The 27,625-nt window shown below is 39.8% G+C and overlaps 3 protein-coding genes across 8 annotated transcripts; all 3 read left to right on the plus strand.

Moving 5' to 3' along the window:
• The first annotated feature begins 387 nt into the window (after window positions 1–387).
• On the plus strand, window positions 388–14,809 carry akt2 (v-akt murine thymoma viral oncogene homolog 2). Of its 2 annotated transcripts, XM_034867204.1 has the most exons (15): window positions 388–804; window positions 2,575–2,747; window positions 3,008–3,139; window positions 3,235–3,346; window positions 4,170–4,323; window positions 5,536–5,667; window positions 5,772–5,837; window positions 5,945–6,013; window positions 8,762–8,884; window positions 9,031–9,159; window positions 9,520–9,734; window positions 11,165–11,252; window positions 11,345–11,447; window positions 11,571–11,674; window positions 14,133–14,809. In XM_034867204.1, exons 2-14 carry the CDS (start codon window positions 2,702–2,704, stop codon window positions 11,648–11,650), a joined length of 1,449 nt encoding a protein of 482 aa, XP_034723095.1. In that variant the 5' UTR covers window positions 388–804; window positions 2,575–2,701; the 3' UTR covers window positions 11,651–11,674; window positions 14,133–14,809. The 2 variants fall into 2 exon arrangements, with proteins under 2 accessions (XP_034723095.1, XP_034723094.1); XM_034867203.1 differs by having other exon boundaries at window positions 11,571–14,809.
• An 872-nt stretch (window positions 14,810–15,681) lies between these two features.
• ccnp (cyclin P) lies at window positions 15,682–20,465 on the plus strand. 4 transcript variants are annotated; one of them, XM_034867848.1, is made up of 10 exons: window positions 15,682–15,947; window positions 16,977–17,096; window positions 17,374–17,449; window positions 17,948–18,120; window positions 18,318–18,416; window positions 18,751–18,921; window positions 19,502–19,660; window positions 19,751–19,929; window positions 20,141–20,335; window positions 20,383–20,465. In XM_034867848.1, exons 1-9 carry the CDS (start codon window positions 15,894–15,896, stop codon window positions 20,307–20,309), a joined length of 1,200 nt encoding a protein of 399 aa, XP_034723739.1. In that variant the 5' UTR covers window positions 15,682–15,893; the 3' UTR covers window positions 20,310–20,335; window positions 20,383–20,465. The 4 variants fall into 4 exon arrangements, with proteins under 4 accessions (XP_034723739.1, XP_034723740.1, XP_034723741.1 ...); XM_034867849.1 differs by having other exon boundaries at window positions 17,951–18,120; XM_034867850.1 differs by having other exon boundaries at window positions 15,690–15,947; window positions 18,766–18,921.
• Window positions 20,466–21,101: 636 nt separating this feature from the next.
• Window positions 21,102–25,843, plus strand: si:ch211-132b12.7 (uncharacterized protein LOC564531 homolog). Of its 2 annotated transcripts, none has more exons than XM_034867537.1 (4): window positions 21,102–21,353; window positions 23,407–23,589; window positions 23,809–24,008; window positions 24,308–25,843. In XM_034867537.1, exons 2-4 carry the CDS (start codon window positions 23,415–23,417, stop codon window positions 25,262–25,264), a joined length of 1,332 nt encoding a protein of 443 aa, XP_034723428.1. In that variant the 5' UTR covers window positions 21,102–21,353; window positions 23,407–23,414; the 3' UTR covers window positions 25,265–25,843. The 2 variants fall into 2 exon arrangements, with proteins under 2 accessions (XP_034723428.1, XP_034723429.1); XM_034867538.1 differs by lacking the exon at window positions 21,102–21,353 and adding an exon at window positions 21,386–21,638.
• The last annotated feature ends 1,782 nt before the right edge of the window (window positions 25,844–27,625 follow it).

Here is a 27,625-nt window from a genome sequence, read left to right on the forward strand (position 1 = left end):
TAGTAGTTGGTTTTAACGGTCTTTTGGAAATGTTTACATAAAAAGAAAATGTGTTTTTTACTTAAACTATGAGTAGATTAAAAGAAATTTTGGTTTAATGGAGTTGTGAACACTGGGTAAAAAACATTCCGGGACATTTTACATTACTTTTAAAGTCTTTCACACTGCCTATCTCTCACACAATCTGTACACCAGTTCTGTGAAATTGGAGTGAGGTTATGGTTGAAGTTTTGTGGAAATATTCTAATCTGTAGCCTGTTTTTCTCTGTACTGAACTGTAAACTTGTTTTTAAAAAGAGTTATGCTCACAGTATAGTACTTGATGTACTTTCTGTTCTGGTGCTGTGGACCCTCTCTGGCCTCATACGTCACTTCCTTTTTGTGTGCTTCTGCTGGGCTGCTAACTAACTTACTGTCTGGCTGGGACAGAGGGTTTCCACGCTAGCAGGGCGACTAACCACATTTAACACATAAGGAAGCGGTTGTATCTCTCCTGGACTTGGAAATTATTGTTACTCGTATTCGACATAACTATTCATCAAGTTGGAGCTCAGTGGACTTTATTCTCTCACTGACTCCGATTCTGTGAACCACTGCAGTAGCAACGGACCAAGCACGCCGCCGCCGCTGTTGTTGTTGTGAGAGAAGAAAACAAGCTCGGCAAGCTCTCAGTAAGCTGTGTGATCATTGACAGAGTTCAATACACACACGCTTCAATTGATAACTGGTGGGATCTTTGTGCAGCGTACCAACGAGCCTCTTCAAGAACCGACCCGCTGGGAATATTTTGTCGCTGAAGTCGAGGTAAGGAAAGCCGGGTTTGTGAGAAGTAGCGCAAGTGGCTAACTGACATGCTAGCTAGCTGTTAGCTTTTGGTTAGCTACCTCTGGTTTGGTCGTCATGGTCAGTGTCCTAACTGCTGTCTGTCGCGCGACTTGTTCAAACTACCAATTAGCTATAGCTAGTTTTAGTGTTTTAGCAACATGTTTACTGTTACGATAGATAGCTAACGCTAAGCCAAAGAGGTGTCTGTCTTTGGAAGGTAACACTAACGTCTGTCGACTTTGCCTCAGTTTGCTAACGTTAAGCTGAAAGGATGAGGATGTGTTAACTTTAATGTTTACGCAAGGCAATGTTTTTCAGACATTGATTAGCTAGCTAACTGAAATAATCTAACTGGGTTGCTCTATATTATATCCCCAACTGGTGCTAGCTACATGTAAACCAAGTACCTTAACGGTTGACTAACGTTAAATATTATTGTAACGTTAGATGCCAAGACCATTGGACATTAAAGCGGTGCAAGCAGGTTGTAATAATAATATTAATAATACTTTTATTTAATATAGCACATATTACAGAACTAACGCTAAGTCACAAAATGCGTTACAGGAGTAATTATCTTAAACACAACAGTAAAGAAAAATTGATAAAAAATAATAAAAACAAGACGCACAGTAGGAAGTTGTGCTTCATATTTGTTATCTTAAAGAGCAGCCAGTATTACTCTAACCATTCAAATTAGGTGTAAAGTTATGTATAAAGCTGTGGCGGTATGGCCATATATCCTGAAGTTGTGGGCAGCCATATCTGTAATGTATTTTTTTGTCTTTTGTAAACAAAGCAGTTCACACAATCTTTGTGTTCTGGTGACTGTATGTACTTTTATTCAACCCCATCACTTTCACTGAAATACTGTGAAATTCTGGTAAACCTATTATCTGACATAAGCTGTTGATTCAGGGCTGACCCTGGTTTACCAAGGCCTCTCCACAAACATTCAGCAAGAGCTGTGGGAAGCTACTGCATTTGACAATACCGAGCTTTGCAACCATTTTGCTTATTATTAAATCACTGGAATGTTCTATACATTATTTCTACTTGGAAACAGCAGAGTAACTATCTACCATTGTTAAATCTATTTTGAAACAAACACTAATGTGTGTCAGAGAGAGTTGCATAAGATTATAGAGGTTCCTGGAGTTTTAATAATCTAGCTTGTGGTCATAATAGTCATTATGCTAGTTCCATTTTAGATGTCTCTGTCAAAAGTGTCAGATAATCAGGTATAGAGGCGGTGAGCAGATGTGCAGATTTCAGCAGTTTTTGTTTGGAGTTGTGTTTCAAGGCAACAGAATGCCTGAGAAAGGTGAGGAATTTATTCAAGCGCGGTGCTATGGTGACAACACTCAGATAGGCATCAATAGCAATACCCAGAAAGTTTCCTTTATTTTTGAGAAATGCATGCATACTTTCTTCAGGCCCTATTTCAAATTTATTTTTATTTGATAAAATATGACCCAAGGCTGTTTTGATTAGAAGTACGGGCAAGAATTGTAAATAGCAAATAGTTTTTACAACAGTGCACTCGTAAGTATCCACTTGACATGCTGTTGTTTTTGTGTGATGTTTTATTTTTTCTGATAGAGGTGATTTATAGCCCTGCTCATGAATGGACGTTGTGAATTGTAATTATATGTTAAAGCATCAGCAGGCTACAATTAGCATTGTTTTGGTTTGTAACTTGTTGTTCATTCTGCATTAACTGCATTTCTTTCTGTTCTTTTCCTCCAGGTATTACATGATACAGTTGTATTTGATCTGAGCCACTGTCAGACACTTCACCAATAGGAACCGTTTGCACAATTTCCACCTGCTTGTCTGCAGACCCCTCCCAACCCAGACAGTCCTCTTTCCCAGCATGAATGAAGTCAGTGTTGTGAGAGAAGGATGGCTCCATAAGAGAGGTAAGGGGGCCCCTTTTGTTCACGGAGTACTGTTCCGTTTAGGTTTTAAGCATTAAATACCCCACTCCTCATAGGTAAAGTATCTGTCAAGTTTATGGTTTCCTCATTTATGGAGAATATATGCTTAGTTCAGTCACTGACATTGGATGCCCATTGTAATGACATTATGACATAAAGGCGGCATGTTAAAGTTGAGTACACATGAGCATAGTAAAACATAAATTCAGTTAGATCAAAAATCTTCACGTATCTGTTTTTAGGTGAATACATTAAAACATGGAGGCCTCGTTACTTCATCTTAAAGAGCGACGGCTCCTTCATTGGCTACAAAGAGAAGCCTGAGGTGTCCAGTGACCACACCCTTCCACCACTCAACAACTTTTCTGTCGCAGGTCAGTTTTCTCTAATGGCTGGCAATTTTCCAAGAGTCAGAAAAACATCCAAGAAGTGTTTTTATGTTGGCTGATGACGTGTCTCTGCCTTATAGAATGCCAGCTGATGAAAACAGAGCGCCCAAAGCCCAATACGTTTGTCATCCGTTGCCTACAATGGACCACCGTTATTGAACGCACCTTCCATGTAGACAGAAATGAGGAGAGGTAAGACACAAAAATTCCAAGGGTTTTATTTTTAGTTGTGTTTACTGTCGTTCTAATAGAAAAAACAAGTATGTCTACACTTAAATACCAGAACAATATGAAAATAGCTAAATCTCTTTAACAATAACACCTCAACAAGTGCTGAATTCAGATGTGTCAAATTTGGAAAGGATTTTGTGGCCATGTAAAACACTGTCTTAGTACAAATAGAAAGCCCAAATAATTGAAAAGGGGAACAATGTAGTCAGCTTTGTGTGGACATGGCCTCAGAGTCCTAGCTCTTTGTCTCTATTGTAGATTAGAATGGAAATTACAGGAGTATTGACAGTGTCTTGAAGGAAAATGTGTTTGGAAATTTGTTATAAACTCATGTAGTAAGAACAGAAGACAAAGGGAACACAAGTTCACTACAGGCAATGAAATTAATTTTTGTTTGCAATAGTACGAAAGACCCTCATGCTTGAAATAGAATTCAGTGCCAGATTAGACCTGATTATGCACTCCTAACCTAAGCAATCGTCATGATTTTTGTTTACATGGACTCTGCCAAGTACCAAATCCCCGCAGCCCCCAGATTATCCTCTACCTTCTAAATTGAATTTGCTAGACTACTGTATTTCCTTTAAGATATATTTTTGGCACAACATCCAAACCATCTGTCTGAATAGTAAGAATTTACAAATAACATGTCGCTGTTAACTATAATTTGTGCCTTAAGGCAACATTTCAGCAATTTTGAATGTTTATAGAATAGATTCAGAGTAATGTAGACATGGCTTTGGCTCGATTTAATAAAGGCAATGTTTGTTTTCTCCTGGGTCAGGGAGGAATGGATGCGATCGATCCAGGCAGTGGCAAATAGCCTGAAGAGTCAGCAGCAAGATGAGGAGCCCATGGAGATTAAATTTGGCTCACCAAGTGACAGCAGTGGCACAGAGGAGATGGAGATTGCTATGTCCAAATCCCGCACAAAAGTGGTCAGTATTTGCACAAGCAGTGCCTGGCAGCTGAGTGTTTGCTGTGTTTGTTCAGTTAAGCTCATCTTTATTGAGCAAGTTGTTTAAATTTTAAGCCTCTTTCTCAAAGCGTTTTTGGTGAAGCAACCTTTAAGTGAGTGGAGGGCAACATTTGTGTGTATATTTTGTCTATTGCTGATTCAGTTTAAGTGATTTCTTTTTTTAATGGCTCTTGTTTTACAGCCTTAGTTTGTCGATTTACTGCTGACTTCATCATGCAGCGTAAAAATGTAAAGATGCAGTATGTACAAAGCTTAATTTATGGTTCTACATTGAATCGACGTAGGTACGTACAGATTCGGACCCTTTGCCATGTCCTGACATGCACCTCCCAGAAATGTAACTACACGTCTCAGCGACGCAGACTGCAAAAACTGTGATTGGTCTGCTCTGCTGATCTTGGTATTGTCGCATTTCCCCGTACTCATTTCCGGGTTCTCCTTGTATGTAAACAACATGAGATCAAGGAGAGTGTTAACTTTTCCTGTCACAGTTTCCCACTGTGGTCGGAAAAAGCCCAGGGGAGACACTTTTTTTTTTCCTCCATCATCACAGCAGGAGTTGGTAGCTAATCGAAGCTAATCCTGGAACTGTCTCACTGTTTCTAACACACACTCCCCAGACATACACACATTAACTCTGCTGTTCTCTTAAAGAGACATGCTAGAAGGACCCAAACACACCAATATAAATCCTCACGGTGTGGCTACTTACCTAGGCTATGGTTTAAGCTCTGCATAGAGGCTTTGTACAACCATAAATCCACCGGTCATAAGTTTTACATTTACTGATCGAGTAGAAGTTTGTTTCTTCATAGTAGTTTGATTAATTTTGGGACATTTTCCTTGTTCTTGTGTTATTTATATAATTTCCCTGCTCTACATTGTATGTGATATTATTCAAATAGTGGTCAGAGTCTACCTTTTAAACATACCTGTCACTAGAGGCCTGCAAATGTCTTCTTTTTTTGTCCAGCGTAGAACATGTTCGACTTCCTCGCTGCTGTTTTATAAGTGTTATTTTTAAGGCTTAGTTTGGGAATTTGAGGATAAATATTTATAACTATTGCAGCATGTCATGTTTCACAAACACGAGAAACGTGGGTGACATTTTGATATCCCATCAAAAACTCACAGATGCACCTTTGTCATGGCATGATAATTTTTCCTACAGACCATGAGTGACTTTGACTATCTGAAGCTGCTGGGAAAGGGGACATTTGGTAAAGTGATCCTGGTGAAGGAGAAGGCCACAGGGATGTACTACGCCATGAAAATCCTCCGCAAGGAAGTCATCATTGCTAAAGTTAGTGCTAATTACATCATAGTAAAAACTTGACTATAGAGTATGTGTATGTGGTCTTGCTATCATTGCATTTGCTGAATGTGAGTATGTGTGTATTCCTCTAGGATGAAGTGGCACACACAGTTACAGAAAGCAGAGTTCTCCAAAATACGCGGCATCCCTTTCTAACGGTGAGTTACCCGTGCCCGTATAGTTTCCTCAGTTTGTGGCTTCCAAAATTAAAGGACCATTTAAAAAGCAAATTACAGACAATAATATTTGTTTTCCTTCTCTACAGACACTAAAATATGCATTTCAAACGCATGACCGGCTATGCTTTGTGATGGAGTATGCAAATGGAGGAGAAGTAAGTTTTTCTCTTACTCATGGCCTACAGTTGTGTCTGTTGTGTTAATATGCGTGTGACTTTTTTTAAATATTGTTGTTGGAGTGTAACTAAGATACCCAGCACTCAGTGATGCATCAGTTTAAGGGTGCTCTCACTCCTAACCTGTTTGGTTCTGATTAAAAAAATCCTGATGCATTTGCCCAGTTAGTGTGGTTAGTGGTGGTAAGTGATCGGAATTAAACAGCGTATCTTTGTGTAAATCCTTTGGTAGCTAAGGGTGGGATTCACCAGACACGATACTTATGTCATGATACGATATTATTGCGATTTTAAACATACTCCAATATTCTGCAGTTTATTAACTTTTTTCCAACTTCAAATTTTTCCCAATTTCAAATGATTTCCTCAAAAGAAAACTTTGTGAACACATACAGTATATGATAAAAGATACTTGGCGCCTGAGAATTTACACAGCATTGCTACAGAAAATACTGAATACTATGCTGTATCGATTTATTGTTTTCTTCTTTTTTCTTCACCCCTATTGGTAGCCAAGGTAACGCAAGTGACAGAGCAATCCCTCAGTAATACCTTCTAGATGTAATATTGCAAGAGGCCTCTTTTGTCATCCTATTCATCATTATTCATAGTGTGTGGTTAATTTGGAGTATAATAATAAAAATGAACCCTGCAAGCATCGATGAACAACCCACTTCCAGCACGTCGGGAGGTAGTGGCGGGATGCTGGTTGTCCGCTATGTGGCGCTGAAGAACACAGACTAATAATACGTTATGTAGCTGTGTATCGTGTGTAAACCACACAATAATAATGTCCTATAAATCGGATGTTTGTCACATAAGCCTGGCTTCCTGCTGCCAGCAGGTGGCGCTATGATGCATGTGAAGTCTCAGGCAGATTGGACAATGTAAAGTGAAGTTACAAAATCTTACTGTTTTATGAGGGAATGCACAAAATGGCTGCCACGCCAACGCCATTCTAAGAAAAAACAAACGCTTTGCAATTTGGCATAGTGAACGTTTCAAGATGCTGCTGACTCAATTTGAGAAGAATCTGTTACATCCTCTAGGAAGAGTTTAAAAAAAAAAGTTGTGGTCGATATACAAAATGGCTGACTTCCTGTCAGGTGGAAAGGGAAAAAAAGTTAGTAAATATAAACATTAGAAGCATGCAAGTGCTGCATAGACTCACGTAAGCGGTTTCCACGTGGCACAGTCTGTATAACTTGTAAAAACTGTGAACCTGTACCGGACCAGAGCTAAAAAATGCAACAATGTATTATTTTTCTCTCCTTTTTCTTTCTTTGGTCTGTGTGAAAGCACCCAAAGGTTTTAAATCCGACTGTTAAACTGGACTGGAACTTTGGAAGCATCCAAATAAGGCTCAATGTGGGATTTGCTAATCCATCAAACTGTTGCTGAAAGAACTGAATTTAAATCAATCTTGGACTTACTTGTTAAGTTAAAATAAATTGATGCACCGGGCTGGTTGTTAATCCAAGAAGCTTTTTTCTAAATGACTGTAGACTAGCAGACACAAAATATTTAACGACCCACATTAAAAAAATATGACCACAAAGAATAACTAAAAATTATTAAGATTTCTATAAAATCAAATATCTTAAAGTGGCTATATGTAACTTTCAGTTTGGGTTGATACTACCGGCCGCTTTGGACAAAAGCAGTAGGGTTTTTACCACACTGCTGTTGTGAAGTTTTTTGGGGTATTTTATTGCCCACTGTAGATTCCTGAGATAGCGTTATCGTGAGGTTACAATACATTTTTTTTCCAGAAAGAAAATCATTCTTTAACAATAAGAGAATACCTCACTGATGTGTCGTTGCGTTTCAAGTGTTAAATACGGTAACTTAGCCCACTTCAGATGTATCGTGCTCTAAACCGGTTAACATTATCACTGTCACTTTGTCACGACCCAAAGCATTAAGAGATTGTTGTAGCAACCAACGTAAAAATAACATATATATAGCACATTTCATGAAACCCAAAGGCACTCTACACAGGTACAGGGGAACAAGATTATATATTAGGTCAACATGGACTAAAAGGAATGAAACATCCGCACTAAATGGAAGGGGGGCGTAATTTAGTCTAGGCTACTGGCATACAACCACATCACGGATTATAAAGTTATTTTATGAATGAAATGGACATATTACATACCTGAGGGCCAATTTGGGGATGTTTTTCAATCATTTAAAATCTGGTAATTGTCTCCATTTGTTGAAAGCCTGTCCAAGATTGACTTGCGATTCGCCCTTCCCCTTTTAGCTTTTAGTTGGTCTTTCTTTTATTTCCTAATTTTCTGTGATGGTCCTGCCCCAGGATCAGCCATAACTACAGCAGATAATTTATAGAATAACATTAAAAGACAATTAGGCCTATATAAAGATATATCCTGCTACTTTTTACTTGGCTGGATACAAAAACACAGGCTTTTTCCGTGGTACATCAAAATTTGTGACCTTTCAGAATGTGTGCTCTGTAGCGCCATCTACCTGCTTTAAATCATACTTGTGACTTTGTGTGAAAAGGAACTATTAAAAACTATATAAAAATAGCATTCTTATCACTGTTAGTCTTGTTTGCTGTTACAGGTCATTTATGATCATCAAATGGAAAATTACACAGTTTCAGAAACATTTAAAAGTTACATATAGTAACTTTAAGGAGCCTGAGGAATTGTTCTGTCTCTTATTCCTGTGTAAACTTTTTTTACTCCTTTTCAGCTCTTCTTTCACTTATCGCGGGACAGAGTGTTCACAGAAGACAGAGCTAGATTCTATGGTGCAGAAATAGTGTCAGCACTGGAGTACCTACACTCACGCAATGTAGTTTACAGAGATTTAAAGGTAAGGCGTCTGCTTCCTCTGACAGTATTGTATTCATGTATTGTAAATAAGATGGAGGGGTGTCCTTAAGTATGCTATAACCTTAGATTGTCATACATTCTAGATCTAAAATAGCTGTGAACTAGTTTGAATCTTTCCCTGCACAGCTGGAGAACCTCATGTTAGACAAGGACGGCCACATAAAGATAACAGACTTTGGGCTGTGTAAAGAGGGGATCACAGACGGTGCCACTATGAAAACCTTCTGTGGAACCCCAGAGTACCTGGCACCAGAGGTAACTTACAACACAATGGCTTAAGAATCTGACATCGATATGTTTTGTGACATAGATTATGTAAGTAAGTGTTAATGCCACCCTGCGGGATGAGCACATGATGGAAACTAGTTTTGATAAATTAGTAGATTAATCTCTTTGGAGTTGCTGCTTTGGCTACCATTCCTATAACTATAGAATACAGACAATCAACAGGTTCTTGGGATATGAACGTTTGCTCTCTAAAGTTTTCTTTAAAAATGCAATGTCCCATAGCAGAAATGTATTTTACATTGGGAAAACAAGGGCAACATTCCCTGCTCCGCTGATATTCCTGTTGCTTTCTTTTCTCTCTGAACTCTTTCATCACTACCCTGTCAGGTGCTAGAAGACAATGACTATGGACGAGCAGTGGACTGGTGGGGCCTGGGCGTGGTCATGTATGAGATGATGTGTGGTCGGTTACCCTTCTACAACCAGGACCATGAGCGTCTCTTTGAGCTTATCCTCATGGAGGAGATCCGCTTCCCCAAGAACCTGGCTCCGGAAGCCAAGGCCCTGCTGGCCGGACTGCTCAAAAAGGATCCCAAACAAAGGTTTGTGATCTGCAGCTGATACCACCATAGCCACCATACACCTTGATAATCAAGCACTAATTTAGTAAATATATGAAGAATAATTTGTAGTAATTTGTGCTGATAGTTTATAAATATGAAGACGATAATGTAACAATGGTGTCTCTTGTTTATGGCAAGTATCAGTAATTCTATCAGTAGTTAAAAGTTGGCCAAAGAGTTTGAGTCGTGTGTTTGATAAACGCTTGAAATTCAACATATTTCATTGTTTCGTAGTTCATCAGTTTTTTGTAAACATTTAGTACAGATCGTTTGCCGCAGCCACACAAAAGACATGAAAAAGCATTTCACTGTATCAAGCAGCGTTTCAAAGTCTATTAATATTTAAAAGAAAAAGGAAAATTGTGACATTTTGGCATTTCTGTACTGCAAATGCTGATATATCTGTAATACACTAAATCAGTCAGGTTGCACTGCATATTAAATGATCTCCAACTGATTTTGTTACCACCACCCAGGAGTATTTGTTTTCGGTGTGGTTTGTCTGTTTGGTTTCTTTGTCGGTATGTTTGTCTGTCAGCAGGATTACGGAAAAACTACTGGCCTAAATTGTAATAAAAATTGGTGGTAGGGTGTATCTCAGGCCAAGGAATAACCCATTACATTTCGGAGTGGATCACAATATTGGGGCAGATACACAATTTCTTTTATATACTTTTGTTAACATTGCGAGATAGGGCGCTTGTGCCAAAATTCATGTGGTTTCACAACACATTAACATTGTTAGGTAGGGCATGCTTTTGTGGAGTTTTTTATTTATAAGCTTACTTTCAAATGTTCTCAAATAGTTATTTGTTGCATGCACAGCAACACCCTGAAACTCTTAAATTGTGAGTGGTACAATGTTTTCAATATTAAACAAGTTTCACTGTGAAAACATAACTGTTGAGCTGAATGACTGACTCCTGCAGATGCAGCAGTACAGCTCAAGAAAAACATTATCTTCCTGTGTTTTGCACCATGTCTGTAGCGCTTGATTAGTTTTCTGAACCTCCCGCTGTGCTCGGGGGCACCACATATTCAGCTATAAAATAAGTAACCACGTTAGTAAGCCTTTGCTCCTTGTTGATTAGTTTTGTCACAGGTTAATGGCCATAAACAAGGACATAATTGATTGTTGTTTTGGTCAAGCCCTGGTGTTTCTGGGAACAGTCGAACTGCTAATATTAGCACATGGAGCACTGCCTGTCTTACTAAGACATGCACCTGTAAGAAGTAAGGAAATGAGGACTACATTTGTTTGTCTTTTTGGTAATTGGTAAATACAAGTCAAAAGGGAACAACACAACATAAGTGCTTGTTGTACTTTTGTAATGACAGTGCTTGCACAATTATCTGTACATGAAAGGTAGCTGGTGAGTGGGTGATGATCGCGTGTGTTTTGTTTACAGGCTCGGTGGAGGTCCAGACGATGCCAAAGAAGTGATGAGCCACAAGTTCTTCACATCAATCAATTGGCAGGATGTTCTTGAAAAAAAGGTGAGGTTCTGGGTGAATACAAAACAAATGACATGACATTGAAAATAAGATGTTTAGAATGTAAAATGACTGAAATATTTTTGTCTCCTCAGCTTGTTCCACCCTTCAAGCCCCAAGTAACATCAGAGACAGACACGCGTTACTTTGACGATGAGTTCACAGCACAAACCATAACAATAACTCCCCCTGACAAGTGTAAGTATATTGACATCTGTCATTTGTGCTTTAAGTTTGGATTTATACATGTTTTTGTACGCATTTGTGCACTTGTTTTAAACTGGTGGATGTATTTTTTCTCTCCCTTCATGTATACTCTAGATGACAGTTTAGATGTCGAGGATTCAGATCAGCGCAGGCACTTCCCTCAGTTCTCCTACTCTGCCAGCATACGGGAATGATCACTCAGACTCTTGATCAAGCAGGCAGGCTAACACACGATCACAATCCCACGTACACACTTGCACTGCTGGGGGACGACACAAACACAAACTGGCACAAGACACATTTTCATTAGGTCTTTTAAACGCACGTGTACACACACAGACACATACTCACACAGACACGTACTCACAGACACACACCCACCCACACACCCTGGCTATTCAGACAAGACAGGGATCATCGAGTATGAAATTAACACACACGCCGTGATTGACTGACCTCAGCAGGTTTATGTGGATAGACTGGCAGCTTTTCTCTGTGCGTCCTCTCAGGGTTAGCTTTAGGCTTCCCTGCGGGACCTCTGCTGCACTACACTGGGGTACCACATCAAAGCCTTGACACTTTGAAAACCAGGTTATGCCAGCAAGTACCACCTCTTTACCAGCTGTACCCATTCTACACACACATACCAACCCATGCATAGACTGCATATATGGACTTGATTGAATTACAAAAAAAAAAAACTAATCAAAATTTGGAAAATGGAAAAGATTTGGGAAAAGACCGTTTTTTTATTTCATCTATTGTTACGGTTTTAAATGTAAAGCCATATTTCTGCATTTTTTTGTGATTTCTTTTTCTTTTTTAACAAGTGCTCTTTCTGGAACTTGCTGTTACAAATCAAGTGTGGGAATGTTCCTACAGTAGGGGGAAATAGGGAAGAGGGGGAGAGGAAGAGGGTTGCCATCTCTGTGTTTGCACTGCATGTGTGTATAAGCGAATGGGCGAGTGGATGTGTGCGTGCATATGAGTGCAGGAGGTTGGATGAACAACCATTTTAATTCTCAGCCATCCATTTGTGTCTTTTTTCATGCATGTTTTGAAACTCTGAACAATTGCTAGAATATCAACAAGAAGACACTACACAACGCACTCAATGGCCTTTTTTTTTTTTTTAAAGGGAACGAGCATGTAATTTATGCTGGATGTGAACGGCTTGGCGCTAAATTGACTCAGTTAGAAATAGAAACTGGGATCTTTTGCATGGCTAACCTTTTGCTTTAAAAGCTGCGTTAATTTAAGTAAAAGTGATGCAGCAGTCATGTTCTCAGAGTCCATGTCGCTGTTTTCAAACTGACTTACCGAATTGTAAACTATACATCTAGCTTCTGGTTGAAGGTGTAACAGTGAGTTTTAATTAAGGCCAGTTGCCATGTGTTTAAGAGAGTAAGAATAGAAGGAAATAGGAGAGTAGAGACTAGATGCTTCAGCACAGTTGTTCCCCAACCTGTCTAGAGAAACCAATGCAGACGCACACAGCCCTCCACTGTCCTCAATCCAGTAATTCTCTCTCCCTCGCTGGAAAGTTAGGCACAAATCTTTTGTTTGTTTTCTATTTGTAATAACTGTAAGTTTTAAAGGAATTTTTTTAATGTTCCCCTATTTAAAAAAAAAAAAAAAATCGTTCAATCGTTGTTATGTCTTCATGAAAAGGCCAAATATTGACTGACTTGGTGGATGTTCAACACTTCAAATGATTCCACATTGATGTTTAGAATCGGGGGCTTTCTTAAACAATGTGTTGCAGCACTTAAATCTGCGTAGTTGTATTACTGCAGGTTTACAATCCAAATAAACGCCTCATGAGCTGGTCGACCAACCTTCAGCCTGTAGACAGGGCAAATTAATCAAAACATCAGCTGTATTGTTGGAAGATTTGTTGAAAATCTGCATACAATGAGTCATGATGGCAAACAAGAACACACGCAAGTGCTAATATTGACGCAAGCATTTTATATTCCATATTGCTGGAAGAAATGTTGGTTGCTCTTTGAGCTTCAGTAATGAAGCATAACGAACTTTTTGTTTGTCATTGTTTTGTTTATTTTTATCCTTTTTTGTCCATCTATTTCTCAAATTTTGGAAGACACGTTGTCTTTAATTATACATTATATAAAAGTTATATATTAAAAGTTTCTAAACAGCTTTCATTTTTATTACGTTCTTCATTTCACGGGTTTCCATGGGAGGAATGCTTATTTAGCTAAGGTGGTAACTATTAGTTATTTGATTTTAAATGGGCAATTCATTTTTGGTTTGCATTGTCACATCCCTTAGGCTGAACTGGTCTATAGATTGCATAATTGAGCATATAAAAGGAAAGCAATATTAAGAGAAATTCACATCAGTTTGATAATTTATTTTTAAACCAGAGAGAAAATAATCCCAATGCACAACACCATTTAAAGCTTTATTAAAACTTATTTTACAGTAATGTTTAAAAGTTTAGCTAACTAACTAACCAACCGCATTCTCTAGGATAACCCTCATGTCACATATTGTTTTTTTTATTAAGTTTGTGTGAGTGACAGAGAGTGATGTTTGAGTAAAAGTGGTGATGAGGACACAGAAAAGCAGCAGGTTTTTGACTAATCTTTGGGCACCAGGTGGCCCCAGTTCCTGCAGTTGATAATGTGATCAAATGGCTTTGATTTACAGTTCACAACTCCAGCACATCTCACTGGCTCAGGCACAGCCATCATACTCTAGCCTAGTGTCCTGCTTTGGAAACGGCAGGATTGGATATCACAACCACTGCACTGATGGACTCTACTGTGGACTTGCCTTCATTGCTATCATGGCCATATGGGGGTGCTGCTGAACTTTTTTAATATTGGTTGTGAAGCCATACTCTGAACCTCGCTGCTGGCCACGCTTTAAGCAATGCTTCACAGCTGAACATGCAAGTTAATACCCCTGACCTCTTCTGTAGGCATACACAGGCACAATAAGTGCCTCCTCACTATTGTGTAAATACCAAAAAAGAAAAAGAAAAGCTTGATGGTGAATGCAGCATTCGTAGAGGGGGAGGCCTGCAGCTTCGTAGTATTTGATTTGCAGCTTTACTATGGTTACCTTGCTCTGTATATTTGAATGTGATTAACAGTCACGAATGTTACCTATGCTGGTGTAACAAGATTTTGTCTGCTTTTTGCTGTTAGTTGAGGCTCAGAGGGCAATGAAAAAAAAAGCAATCTTTAAGGGGAGGACATTGTCCTGGTAGACAGTTTCAGCCCCCCTTTGCAAGACTTTACAATGTAACGGGTGATACCTGCTACAATATGGTAGCTTATAACATTTGCAACTATAATGTGCCAGTAAACATTTTTACTGAATAACGCTGTGTGTCTTTTTTGTGCTATGTTTACGGTGTACACTGTACACCCCCAGCCTTATCCAACCCACTAGTGATGGCCAAATGACGCCTCTTGAACCGGGGTCTTTATTTTCCGAGCCCACTAGATGGTGCTCTCTGTTCAACAAAGTGTTGAGAATACACTGAATTGCAATACCATAGGCATTTCTCTTAAAACCAAGAGCACGATGTAGTAGGCTCAAATTTGACATGATTAGCTTTTTTAAAGCCAGATTCTGATATTTTTGAGTTACAACCATTAAATTGAGACAGTTTTAGGAAAGAAAAACAAAGGCTTTGAAAATGAATTCAGGCAAAGGTTTAGATAAGATTTTCAAAAGCGTTTTGTAGCAGTAAAATGTATGTAGAAAATGTGGGGGGGATAACAGAGGTTTTCTTGTATGGGTCAGGTGGCAACATATACTTCAAATAAGGGTTGCACTTGGGGACTATATGCACTCTATCTCAGTGGGATGTTTCTAAAAACCTGTGTAGGCTACAGCCCCCTGCAAGTAGCGTTTAATGTATTGCATAAAATAGAAAAATATTTACATCATTTTGACTCCCTCAAATAGGTAAATAAAGGTGGACAAAGCAATCCAGCACACCAAAAAAAAAAATCTGAATGTTGATTTACTATATTGCAATCATTTATTGAATTACACTGTAGGCCTAATGATAAATTAATGCATGAATTTCCAAGAGCAAATTAGTGTCATATGCTGCCGGCTCTCACAGCAATGTGACTTTTTTTTGTTTAAAATGCGCAAAATGTTGAATGTCAAGTAGCCTAAAATAAATAAGGCCACATTATAATTTATGGCAGGCGATTTCACATTAATAGGTTACAACATACAGCCTGAACCGGAAGTCCTTAGCCTAACAGGTCTACCTTGACACCGGTGTCCCCACCCCAATCAGCGTGCGCCGTGTGTGGCCCACCTGTCTTCATTAGGGGTTGTCCGGGCGGCAGCATGGCTGCTCGCTGCTCCAGGCATCCGCCGACACCCGTGGATAAGTAGCTGCAGCGGCCCGCCACAGGAACTCTGTCTCCGGCTGTGACCATGGCCAAGACTGGTTTCTGCGACTCCAAGGCCCTGCTGGACTTACACAAGAAGGTGAGCTTCTGCGTAACAGACCAAGTCTTAATCATATTTCCTGAAGAAAATTAAAAAAAAAAAACACTTTTAGACATGAATTGTTTAACCTGAGCAAGTGCAACAAGTTATTCATAATTAACTTTTAGTTCTATATTATTGATAGCAGACATTTATTGAGCAAATGAGTTGAGAGAAGTTAATAGAAGAAAATGCATTAATTAAACTATGATGTCATTTATCTCACTCATTCATTTCTCAAGGTAACTTGTGCCTTCTCAGTTAAAGTTATGTAAATGACCAAGGTTTTTTTTTTTTTTTTTTTTTTTTATATAACCCTTGTGTGTTCCTCCCTGGTCAAAAACTGACAAATATTTGACAATTTTGTCCCTTTTTCAGACGTTTTTTAGTTTTCACTAAAACCACCTTACCACCACGAGTTTTACACTACTACTAATTCATGGTCAATAACCCTCATTTATATAGAATTATACCCAATATTTGAGTTAAAAGCAAAGATTTTGACTAAGATCAGAGGAACGTACAGATGAGTTTAGTCAGTAATGAAAATTATCAATTGTATTTGCAAAGAGCTTTCTATGAAATCCAATTTTTTTTTTTTTTTGTAATTTGCAAAAAAAACATTTTTCAGATATATGCTTTTCTTTTTTTAAAGGGGTCAAATTTGACCTGTGGACAACAGGAGGGTTAAGTGCTTTATTGCCTACTGTTTACCTACATACAGGCTGTGTATGTATGTTGTCAGGAGAGTAATTGCCTTCACCTGTCGTGATCCCAGGTGTCAAGCCGTCGCTGATTTAAAATGGTGGAGTTGGGCCTTGGGAATGTTGACCTGAAGTGAGCCAATATTTTGGCATTCATTTTGTGTCATTACTGTCCACTAATATCTGACATTCTTACAGAGAATGAACTGCAACCGCCTACAAACCCTATCAAAGAGAGTAGACTTGTTTTTCCTCAGTTGTGGTAATAAAAATGGGTAGGTCATGCTCTCATCAGTACCCGTAAGACTTTCTGTTGTCCCTGCAGGCGGATGAGAGGCGAGCCCCGTTAAGAACTTGGTCTAATGCCTGTGGGCCTATAGATCGCTGGCAGCCTGTAGAGGAGTCCAGGATGGCCCCTATCAAAATGGAGCCAGAACACAGATGGGTACGCCTTCTTTCCTGCTTGTCATCTTCACCACACGTACTACAGTGTCTCTTTCATCTTGGCTCTCTTTTCTTTTTCTTTTTTCACTATATTAATCTTAAATGATCACTAAGTGGTAAGATCAGGATGGGACGGACCTTCCCTTTGTTTTAATAGAGGCTACTATTTGCAATCTTTATCTCTAAATATGACATGTTGCATTCACTGTAAACATATTTGGTTCATAGTATCAGTATTAAGCAGCTTTTTTTGTCACAAAAACCTTGTCTGTCTGCAGGAAAGACGGTTATCGGCGCAAACAAGTGAAGGCATCATCATGGGATTTCATGAAGACAGTCGAACGCGCTCCGTTGGTAGTGTAATCAACACCAACTGTATTTTCCCTCCAGACTTTCAAATGATGGAGTAGGCATGCATGATTCGGCGAAAAAAATGAAGCATGATTTTATTTTTTTAAGCTTAGAATTGATATCATGATTCTCTACAGATCATACCAGCGCTTGGGAGCAGTAGTGGTGCCATTTAAATAAAAACAAATGTATTCATTTATTTTTTTAATCATGGACAGGGTGAATTGAGATTGCTATTTTATAACGTTTAATCGTGCAGGCTTAATATGGAGAACTGCATTTTCTACACTTGATATAAAACTATCAGAGTGACAATAGCTGTTAAATGATGTATTGTTTGATTGGGTAAAATTGTTATGAAATGCAGTCAGTTTGCTAAATGAAATTTGAGATTTAGTGCTCAGATGGTGGCAGATTATAATCATGTTGTTTGAATATGGGTGAAAAATGATTTGCTTGCTTCTGTTATTCCTCCGTTGTCCTCCTTTCCATCCTGTGTAGCAGATGGGTGTGTGGAGGAGCCTTTGCTTCTTTACCCTCATGGACTGCAGGGTCTTCAAAGCCTACAGGCACTGGTGCCTAGCTTGCTGCGCAATGAAGTAGCGACAGCACTGGAGAGACTGGACCTCATATGGGACCGGACGTACGCCTGGGACATGTTCTTGGATATGATGGTGAGACAACCTCCGTAGATAGGGTTTTATGTAAATTTCTAAGTAAGAAACATTATCCTTCCAATGTGCTGCATGCAGACCTCACCACTAACTGTATACCTTATAATTGAAAGGCAACCTACAAGATTGGCACATGCACTTATGTATCTCTTTAAATATTTAGAGTGTGCCTCCTGTTTTCTGTTTTCACCCTGCAGATAAGTCAAACACGACACTCTTTTTCCAACGCCGACCTGCCCCGACATTTCACCGATGGCACTCGTTCTGTCCTGGTAGACTGGCTCATTCAAGTACATGTAAGTCCCAGTGATGGGACAGTTAATTTAAGGTTATGTGCCTGATAAGAACCTGTTGAATGCTAATATATGCAAAGTTAGATGGCCTGTAAGGAAACACAAATCAATGTTCACTTGAATGGCTTGTATTAAAAGTAGAAGGTTGATACCACTCATATCTGTACAGTGAATATTAAGCTACAGCTGCTTAGCAAAAACACTGGAAAAGGCTAGCCTAGCTCTGTCCAAAAGTAACAAACCAGTACCTCCTAAAGCTCAAGTAACATTATGTATCAATTCTTTAATCTGTACAAAAAGCAATTAAAAAAATTTGATTTCAGTCTTGATTGCCTAGTTTATTTCCTACCAGGAGATGATGCATTTTCAGGAAGAGACCCTCTATCTGGCCATACACCTCCTCAACCGCTCTGTGCGTCAGATCAAGGTGACCACAGTCAACCTGCAGCTCCTCGGCATGGTTTGCCTCTTTCTTGCTGCAAAAAAGGAAGAATGTCTCCTCCCTGAGGTAAATTGGCTCAGCGCTCAACTATAAAGCTACAGTACTGTCTGTTAAGCCCACCGGCGGTGCTGAAAAATGAAGCCCATACGGAACTGCCAAAACTGCGGTTCCTCGAAGGCCCACTTGATGCTGGTCCTAAAAGGCGGTCAATTCCCATAGATGCCCATGTTAAAATGCAAAACTTTACAGCAGAAATACACATTTACAGCCTGATACCAAAAACGTAAAGCAGAGTTCACCCTTCATGACAACTGTACAGGGGTGAATTTTTTTTTATTTTTAAATGTAACCCACCCGTTTTAATTATATCAAGGCTTAGAGTTGGCCATCATTAAGGGCGTGCCACTTTGACTGGCAGGTGGCTGCCGTCCCAGGAGGTGAGCATTTTAAGGTTAATTTGGACTGCCTCAGCTCCATCCATGCTAGTTTTAGACTTAACCACTGAAACTAGTTTAGCCACCGCCTTTAATGCCCAGAGATAATCATTTGATAAATGAATGTTAACAATTGTAATATGGAACAACAAAACTTTTCTAAGAAAAGACAAAATATTCCTTTTTTTTCCCTCTGGTGCTTATTATTCCAGGTGTCTGGACTCTGCTACTTGATGGACCACACCTACACTAAACATCAACTACTTAGAATGGAGCGGAAAGTCCTTTTAGGGCTTAAGTTTGATTTGTCCTACTGTCCCCCTCTGCATTTCCTCCTCCTACTTTCCTCCATTGCTCGCTGCAGTGCTAAGGTACATCTGCATTGTATGTTCTTTCTCTAGTTTTACGTTGGGTCAGATTGTCCAGTATGTAAAGATCTGAAGAGTCCTCTGTACCACCAGGTGGTCTGGATGGCTCGGTATCTGCTGGAGCTGTCTCTCCTGGAGGGCCAGTGTGTGCTGGTTCTGCCTGTGCAGCTGGCAGGAGCAGCCCTCTGCTTGTCCCGTCAAGTTCTGCAGGAGCCCCTAACACCAGAAGGGGAGGCTGCGTGGTGTCTGGCCTCCAGTGTCCATGTCGGCAGGTGTGTTTCTTGACTGACTTATAAGGGGAACTCCCCTCATCCACAGTGCCCTTTCAGAGCCTTTACCCCCGGCTTCATCAGCACTGTAGTTACTGAGCTCTGGCTTCTCTGTACTAACTTCACAGATGCAAAACTTCACTTTCCAGGTGTTTTTGTATTAGTCGGCATCCTTCCAACCTTTCCATTTGAATCTGTATGCTTTGTTTTTCAGTGAGAATGCCCTGCTGAGGGTCATGCACATTTTGGCCAGTGCCGCGGCCATGGCCCACACCCGAGAGACCTGTGCTACTTTTAATAAATTCTCCTCCCCAGAGACCATGCATGTCAGCAGGCACCCAGGTCTAAAGAACGCTGTTGGTCTGATAGGGGTATGCATTTGACATTCCTCCCTCCCAAAGACTTAATTAAATGCCGAAGCTTCAAGGTAGAGAAGCCTGACTAGTATCACTTGAGGACTTGACTCCTGTGTGGGCCAAGGCTGTTTATTCTTTACTGTAGATCCTGAGGAGTTGCCATGGAAATGGGGTAAGGAAGAAATGTGATATTTGATGCTAAACAGTGTTTGACGAAGGATTGCATGCACTTTGCATATATGTGATTTAGCCAACCCAATGGCACGTACATGTTTTATGATCTTATCTTGCAGCTAATTATGAAAATATTTGAATTGTATTGATGTTGTCTTGTCATTTCGGAAAAGGACGTGGGCTGTCTAAGTTTTAAATGTACAAAATAAAGTGTCTGCTGCAGTGGTGTGAGTTTTAGTTATTTATAGTCCACAAACTTATGCAATTTCAACAGTTCTACGTGACAACAGAGCCCCCTTCTGACTGCATGGCTGCATTGTTGGCTTCCTGGTCACATGTGCAATCATGCTGATACAGCTGACTGGCTCAAAGAAGTAGCAGAAGAGATGTTGGACAGCATAAACAAAGAGTAGACCTATTTCTATGTACTCAGTGTCAAGAAACCAATGTACATTTTGTACAACCTGCAAATCTGTTTAAATTGGACCTTTTTACCAAATGTGAAACCTTCTAGTGTGCCTCTTTTTTGTTTTCTTCTACTACTCTGTCTCGCTGACACCAGAGCCGTTCTGCAGTGCATTAATTGCTGATTGGCTGTCGTAGTTGTCTCATGGACCAATGGGTAGTTTGATCGCAGAGAGATCATTTTATTGTGTCTGGTAGGAGGTCCGACAAGAGCCTGTAGATGCAATTGATGCGAATAAATAATCCCTGTCTTTAATTGTTTTTGGTGGACCACTTTTTTTTTTGTATTGGTCTTGTACCGAATGTATGGAATGTTGTCATATAGGCTAGTTATTTTTTTTAAACATTGCGTTGTAACGTCAATCGGCGGCTCAAGCTAGATAGAGTTAACACCACGATTTCAAAACACATGTGGGGAGGTGACACGTTCAAGTAAGTAGGAGTCCGATGGTATTGGTATTATTTACAAAATCTTCCTTTTTATCTGTTGGTGTAAGTTTATTTTGAAACCAAATAGGACGTTCCTAATTCTAACTGTTGACAGACCTTGCAAAATCCTGGCAACTCGATGTTCACTAAGTTATTTCAGGACGAATTTGACAAAGACATGCTTTAGACTAATGCAATTTAAACATGACACGGCAGGTTAGCGTCCCTCGTTGCCTTAAACGTGCGGGAAACAACAATTTTAAATAATGGTCTGTTAAACATTTGAAGGTAAGTTTTGCAGATAGCAAGAAACGTGAATGGCTTTGCATGAGACGTTATATTGCCAAATCTTTGTGACGTAACTATTCAAGCTCTCGCTCTTTTGTAATCTTTTCGCCTTATACATAACTGTCGACCTGTAAAACAGTCATGTCGTTTACATTTTGACCAACCACTGTGTGTGTGTGTGTGTGTGTGTGTGTGAGTGTGAGAGAGAGAGAGAGAGAGTGCGACGAGCGTGAGAGGAAGTGCATGGTTGAGTGTTACATAATAAGAGGGGGGGTTGCTGTGAGTGAGATGTGCTGCCTTCAGGGTGCCGCTGCCTCAAAAAAATATCCCAAGCACGGGAGCGTACACAACTGGACGAAACAAAAGGATTAATGAACTTTCTATTAAATTTTCCTTGAAAATACAGACGTGATCCAAGTTGGACAGCATTGAAGTTGCACAGTAGGCAATAACAGACAAGTAGGCCTAACTCATAATCGAGAGACTATAAGAGGTGGTCTATAGTTACTTTAACATGTCCCAGGTTGATTTAGCCACTCATGGAAGAACTATCTAGCTGTTTTACATTTGGATTTGCATTTTGACCATCACATACAGTAGATAGTCCTTGTGGATGACACAGGAGCCCATTTTGGCTGCTACGCCTTTAAGACTATGGGAATAAAATAATGTTTAACCCTAGTCTAAACTGCAGCAGTCTCGTAAAAACACGACTTTTCTACTTGCTCCATGTCTCTGCCTGTTGTAATAACAGCATTTTATTTGTGTAACCGGTGTAACAGGCTCTTTATCTCTGTGGACTCAAAACAACACATGACCTTTGCATTCCATTGGCTCCATGTCAATATGCGTGCACGCACACGTACACACACGGGGAAAGTTGTATACAATTGGGCTTATTTGGGATGTTTTTTCTTTAGATTTCTTATGATCTTAAAATGATGTAGAGTTTGGTCTGTGTCCGGTTACCTGTCTCTTTCAAATGCAGTCAATATTCAAGTCCTTGTGAATGACACAGGAGCGCATACAATTGGAATATGAGAAGGACCATTTTAACGTTACCTGATTGCATTGTAGGGTAACTGCATGTGGTGTTTTTATTTACATCGCCTCCTAAGACACATGATTAAGAGTGCAAATCAATATCTGAAAGATTGAACCATACAAGGACAGGGTACAGTCTGTTCTTGAACATACAAAGCTATTCCTCTTGAGTACATGTGCTCTGTATAGTATTGTATTCCATTAACTGCAGGAGCATCAAGGACAGGCTGAAGCTGTTTACTCTATGTACGCTATATGCTAATATTAGGACTCTTGTAGTTACCGTGAAACTGAATATTTTTGTGTATATTCTCTGTAAGGTATTACTAGTGGGTATGCACATGATGTCACTGTGCGCCATTCCTCAGTTACAACCCCCAAAGGCAAGCCATTGTGCGTTCCTGTGGGGAAAGAAAACGTTGGAAACACAATTAAAATGGTGCAAAACTGTTTACCGACTACCCAAACAAGTTAAGAAGAAACTCATGGAAATATTTTTTTTACACGCTTCCCAATATTAAGGGAGAAGAGGAGCAACACGATACGTTTGAAAAATTGCGTAGCACTAGCAGCTTAGTGTTTTTATTGAAACTGTGTGGTTCTGAAAAAGTGATGTCGGTGCATACCATCTAGTCAACTCTGTGGTTAGTGTTGTCATTTAAAGCATTTCAATTATGGTTTTATGCAGAGAAAATCTATCTACTCTCATATATTCTCTTATTAGGGTCAAATATGCAGAAGGAACAACCTTGCTTGCGCGAGAGCAGTCCTTGTGCTACATCCAGCAAGAATGCTAAAAATAAGACCAACAATATGATTCTTCTGGCAATACGTGGTACTAAAGACCCAGATGACTCCAGGGGTACGGGCTCCCGCTGCAGTTCAGAAAAAGACTCTGGTTACTCTGGTGAGTAAATGTCGCAAAAAGATAACCAGACAATTTGCAAACTTTTGTTCTCTTTGGCTATTTCCCATACACCCCCATATTACTTTATAAGTCAGCAGGTACCATGCAATGGAAAAACGCCAAAACACTCCCAAGCTACGTGACAAAAGTTCTATCTTTTTGAGCATGGCTTCAGCTGTATTAGTCAGCATGTATTTCATATTCCAACTTTTTCTGTAGATGGCTCAGACTGGCACCAGACAGATGCGGAGGACCAGCAGAGTTCCAAAAGCCAGTCCAGAGGCAGTGGGCATTCGGAAACTTCACAGCCAGTTCAAAACAAAGACATTGGGCAAGGGAATCCTGGGAATCCTACCCTGATGCCATCAGGCCGCAAGTTTGCGCCCATCTACATCACCAACAGTATGGTGCTTAAGCAGGTAAGGCAGATGTAGGTACAGACAGTGAGGTTAAAAATACACACTATTCCTTTGCGGAAAATGGTTCTCTTAAACTGTAAGTATAAAGGTAAGAAATGAGTAGTGTACAACAGAGACCCTGTACAACGTAGCAGGGATGAGAGACTGAGGCAAGTAGAGAGCTGAAATTAAGTAAAGGTAATACTCTCACTTATTTTAGTTGAGTGTAGACATTTTTTTTGCGTCCATATGTAGCAGAGTGAGTAATTACTGAAAAAAATGACTTTTACATGCTTCCTTCTTCCTTCCTCTCCCACTAGCCGAATATAATCCAGAAAAGAGGTCAGCTGCTCTGGAGAAATGAAAACAGGGAAACCAGCAGTTCTAGTGCTGCCCATATGATTCTTTTCCAGCAGCCTAGTTTGTTGCCGGCCACTCTCCAACACCAAAAGCCCTTGTCCCAGATGTCCAATGTCACAGGGAAGAAAATAAATGGCACATACTTGCCCACTCTCAACTCCTACCCACGTATTGCACCACACCCCAACAAGAAGCCACTTGATACATTTTCATGGAATGATAAATCCCAGAACCTGAGCAAGAGGGTGTGCACAGAACACAAGAGTGATGGCACACCTGTGACCAGGAGTCTACCTGAGCAGCACCTTTATAAGCAACCCAAATTAGCAGTCTTAACGTCTGAGCTGCCATGTTCCTCTTCAACCAGAGATACTCAATTGTCCTGTCCAACTACTGTCCCCTCGAGCCATAGCTCCCCATCTGGGTCTGGTCTGTACACTACATCCTCCATCCTCACAACCAGGGATCTTCCAAGAAACAGCACCACCAGTACTCGCCATCGCCGTTTCTTCAACACAGTAGAAATCCTCAGACAATCAGGCCTGCTGGACGTTACACTGCGCACACAGGAACTACTGTGCCAGAGCAACGTCATGGAGCGGAACATTGCCCAGCTCCGCCAGCACACAGAGCTACTGTACCAGGCGGCCAGCAACCCCATCGGCAGCCTGAGTGGGATCACAGCCTGGCAACATCTGCACCAAGCCATGGCCGAGTCTGGCAGCTACCCTAGCCTTAAAATCCTGCAAAATGTACAACTCCTGTGCCATCCAGATTCTGCCAGTCAACTAGTGCCGCCGTCTCGCCTTCTCACTACTCTACCTGACACAAACGCAGAACAAGGCAGGGAACTCAAGGGTGAATATAAATCTTCAGATAACGTCACCTTTATGCCTCCTGACAGTTCTACCGGTTAGCTCAATCTGCACTGCCTTTACAGGGAGAGCAAGTACTCAGGGATATTTTTGGATTTTGTGTGGCTTTAATATTTTTATTTTTTATCCCTGGTTATTTAAACCTAGTTTTATAGGAATTTTGCTAAATATCTCTGCCGGCCAATGGGAATCATACAATGACTGAAGGTTACTACTTGCAGTATAGTTTTAGTACCAGTTTTTTTCATCCAGTTGCCTAACATGCTTCACCAGAATTAAGTGTTCTGAAAGCTGATCCAATAATTCACTCAAGTGCTATTCAATCTCGAGGTACCATCTGATATCACCACTGCAGACTTTCTAGAACCAAACAGATGACCGGAGGGTCACTGCTTGTGAGTCACATAAAGGATTATGTCAAAACAAAATGTGTTTACCTGGGAGGCAGAGGAAATTGGGACACACAGTTGGCCATACAGTATGTACTTAAGTGATTGTTGTCTGCTGTCTCGCCAGACCAACTTTATTCAGGAAAAAGATGAATAAATCAATTTCCTGGTAGATAAATGTTGAGAAGATGTTTTCTTATAGCATGGTGTAATATATATATATATAGAGAGAGAGAGAGAGAGAGAGAGAGAGAGAGAGAGAGAGAGAGAGAGAGAGAGAGAGAGAGAGAGAGAGAGAGAGAGAGAGAGAGAGAGAGAGAGAGAGAGAGAGAGAGAGAGAGAGAGAGAGAGAGAGAGAGAGACCTAGTAGTCCCCAAACAAGGTGATAAACAAGATTGGTGCCTTGGTGCAAACTCATAGCATTTGAGGCACAACTGGTCACTCAGTGCTGCACAGAAAATCTCTCTGTAACATCACAAACTGCACTAAACTGGACTGCTGCAAGGACTTCCAAATGCTCTTCAACAAAAACTAAAAAACTCTTTTTCACTTGTAACTTTTCGCATTACCAGGGCACACCGTTGTCACAGGTTAGCATATATTAATTTTACAAATACGGCACACATAATAATGGAGGAATCAATCAACACAGCATCTTCAAGATAATCATTTAAACCGTTTCCTCTCATGCAGCAGCTTTGTTGTCCGTTTTTACTTTGATGATATTCTGTTTTTTTGTTGCATCAAGCATCTAATTCTTGGTGTTTAAGTGGTCACATGATTTAGTCAGAGATGGAGAAAAGTTTAATTTTGAGTTAAAGAGAGTTGAAGCATAAATGTATGATGCCTAAGTGGTCATAAGTATGTGGTATGTGTATGATTTGTCATATATCTTATTGTGCTTTTGCACATGACAGACATCACTGTAAGTGATTCACAGATTTCTGAAATTTATAGTGTTTTTTTTTTTACAGTGTATGTTATATAATTTTAAGGTATTTAAATAAAGCAATATATGAAGAATAGACTTTCTCTGTGTGTCTTATGAATCTTTTCAATGTTAGCCTCATATTATCATGTGTTTCTACAATGAGTTCACATAGCCTTTAATTACTCCAGCTGCTACCATGGAAACTAAAAAGACTTAAGGTTGTGAGGCACATGCAAAAAGTGAATGTGCTTGACTGCTTCCTGCTCCTGAAAGTAATGAAAATAGTTTTTATAGTTTTTTCCATTGAGCTCCATGGTGACAGAGAAAACTCATATCTTGGGTCTCCCTGGAAAAATCTTTTTAAATTTGGCATAAACATTTACATGAGGTCATAGATGAAGTGATTAGATTTGTGCGGTCAAAGGTCACCTCACTAAATAGAATTTTGGCCATAAACTCAAGAATTCCTATGCTAATTGTGAGAACATTTCACACAAATGTCTAATAGGATAAAAATGATGAAGTGATGTCATTTTATTTTTTGGGGAGAGTGTGACCATATTTCACATTTGGTAGGATTCTGATATGGTGACACTAATCTTGGGTGTCCACCTTGAAACTGTGGTGACTGTATAGATCTGTGCTGCTGTGTGTGAAGCATCCACGTTTCACCAAGAAATACACTAAACACCTTTTAAATTGCTTTCAAGTCTTTAATACGTATGTAAGCCTGAACACACATGGATGTAAACTGCACCATGACTGGTTGGCGACGGTGTACAACCACAAGGTGGCAATTGTAGTTATCCTTTTGATATAAAGGATTTTGTTAGGACAAGGAATTATAATAAGATTAAAAGAAGCAGGTTGCGGTCACTGAGACTGTTGAAGAAGTAAGAAGTGTTTTCTCTGATGTCTTTTTTAATTTCATTTTTAGTCATTTATTTTAGACTTGGCAATAGATTAGTTAAAAATATTCATGTTTTTATTGTACATTTGAACTCCGCATGAAAAATCTAAAGTCAGTAAGACAAGATTTGCATGTCTTTGACCTTTGGATTCTAAATTAAGAGAAGTAAAGGA

The sequence above is a fragment of the Etheostoma cragini genome, chromosome 3 (assembly GCF_013103735.1).
Source record: "Etheostoma cragini isolate CJK2018 chromosome 3, CSU_Ecrag_1.0, whole genome shotgun sequence".
NCBI lineage: Eukaryota > Metazoa > Chordata > Actinopteri > Perciformes > Percidae > Etheostoma > Etheostoma cragini.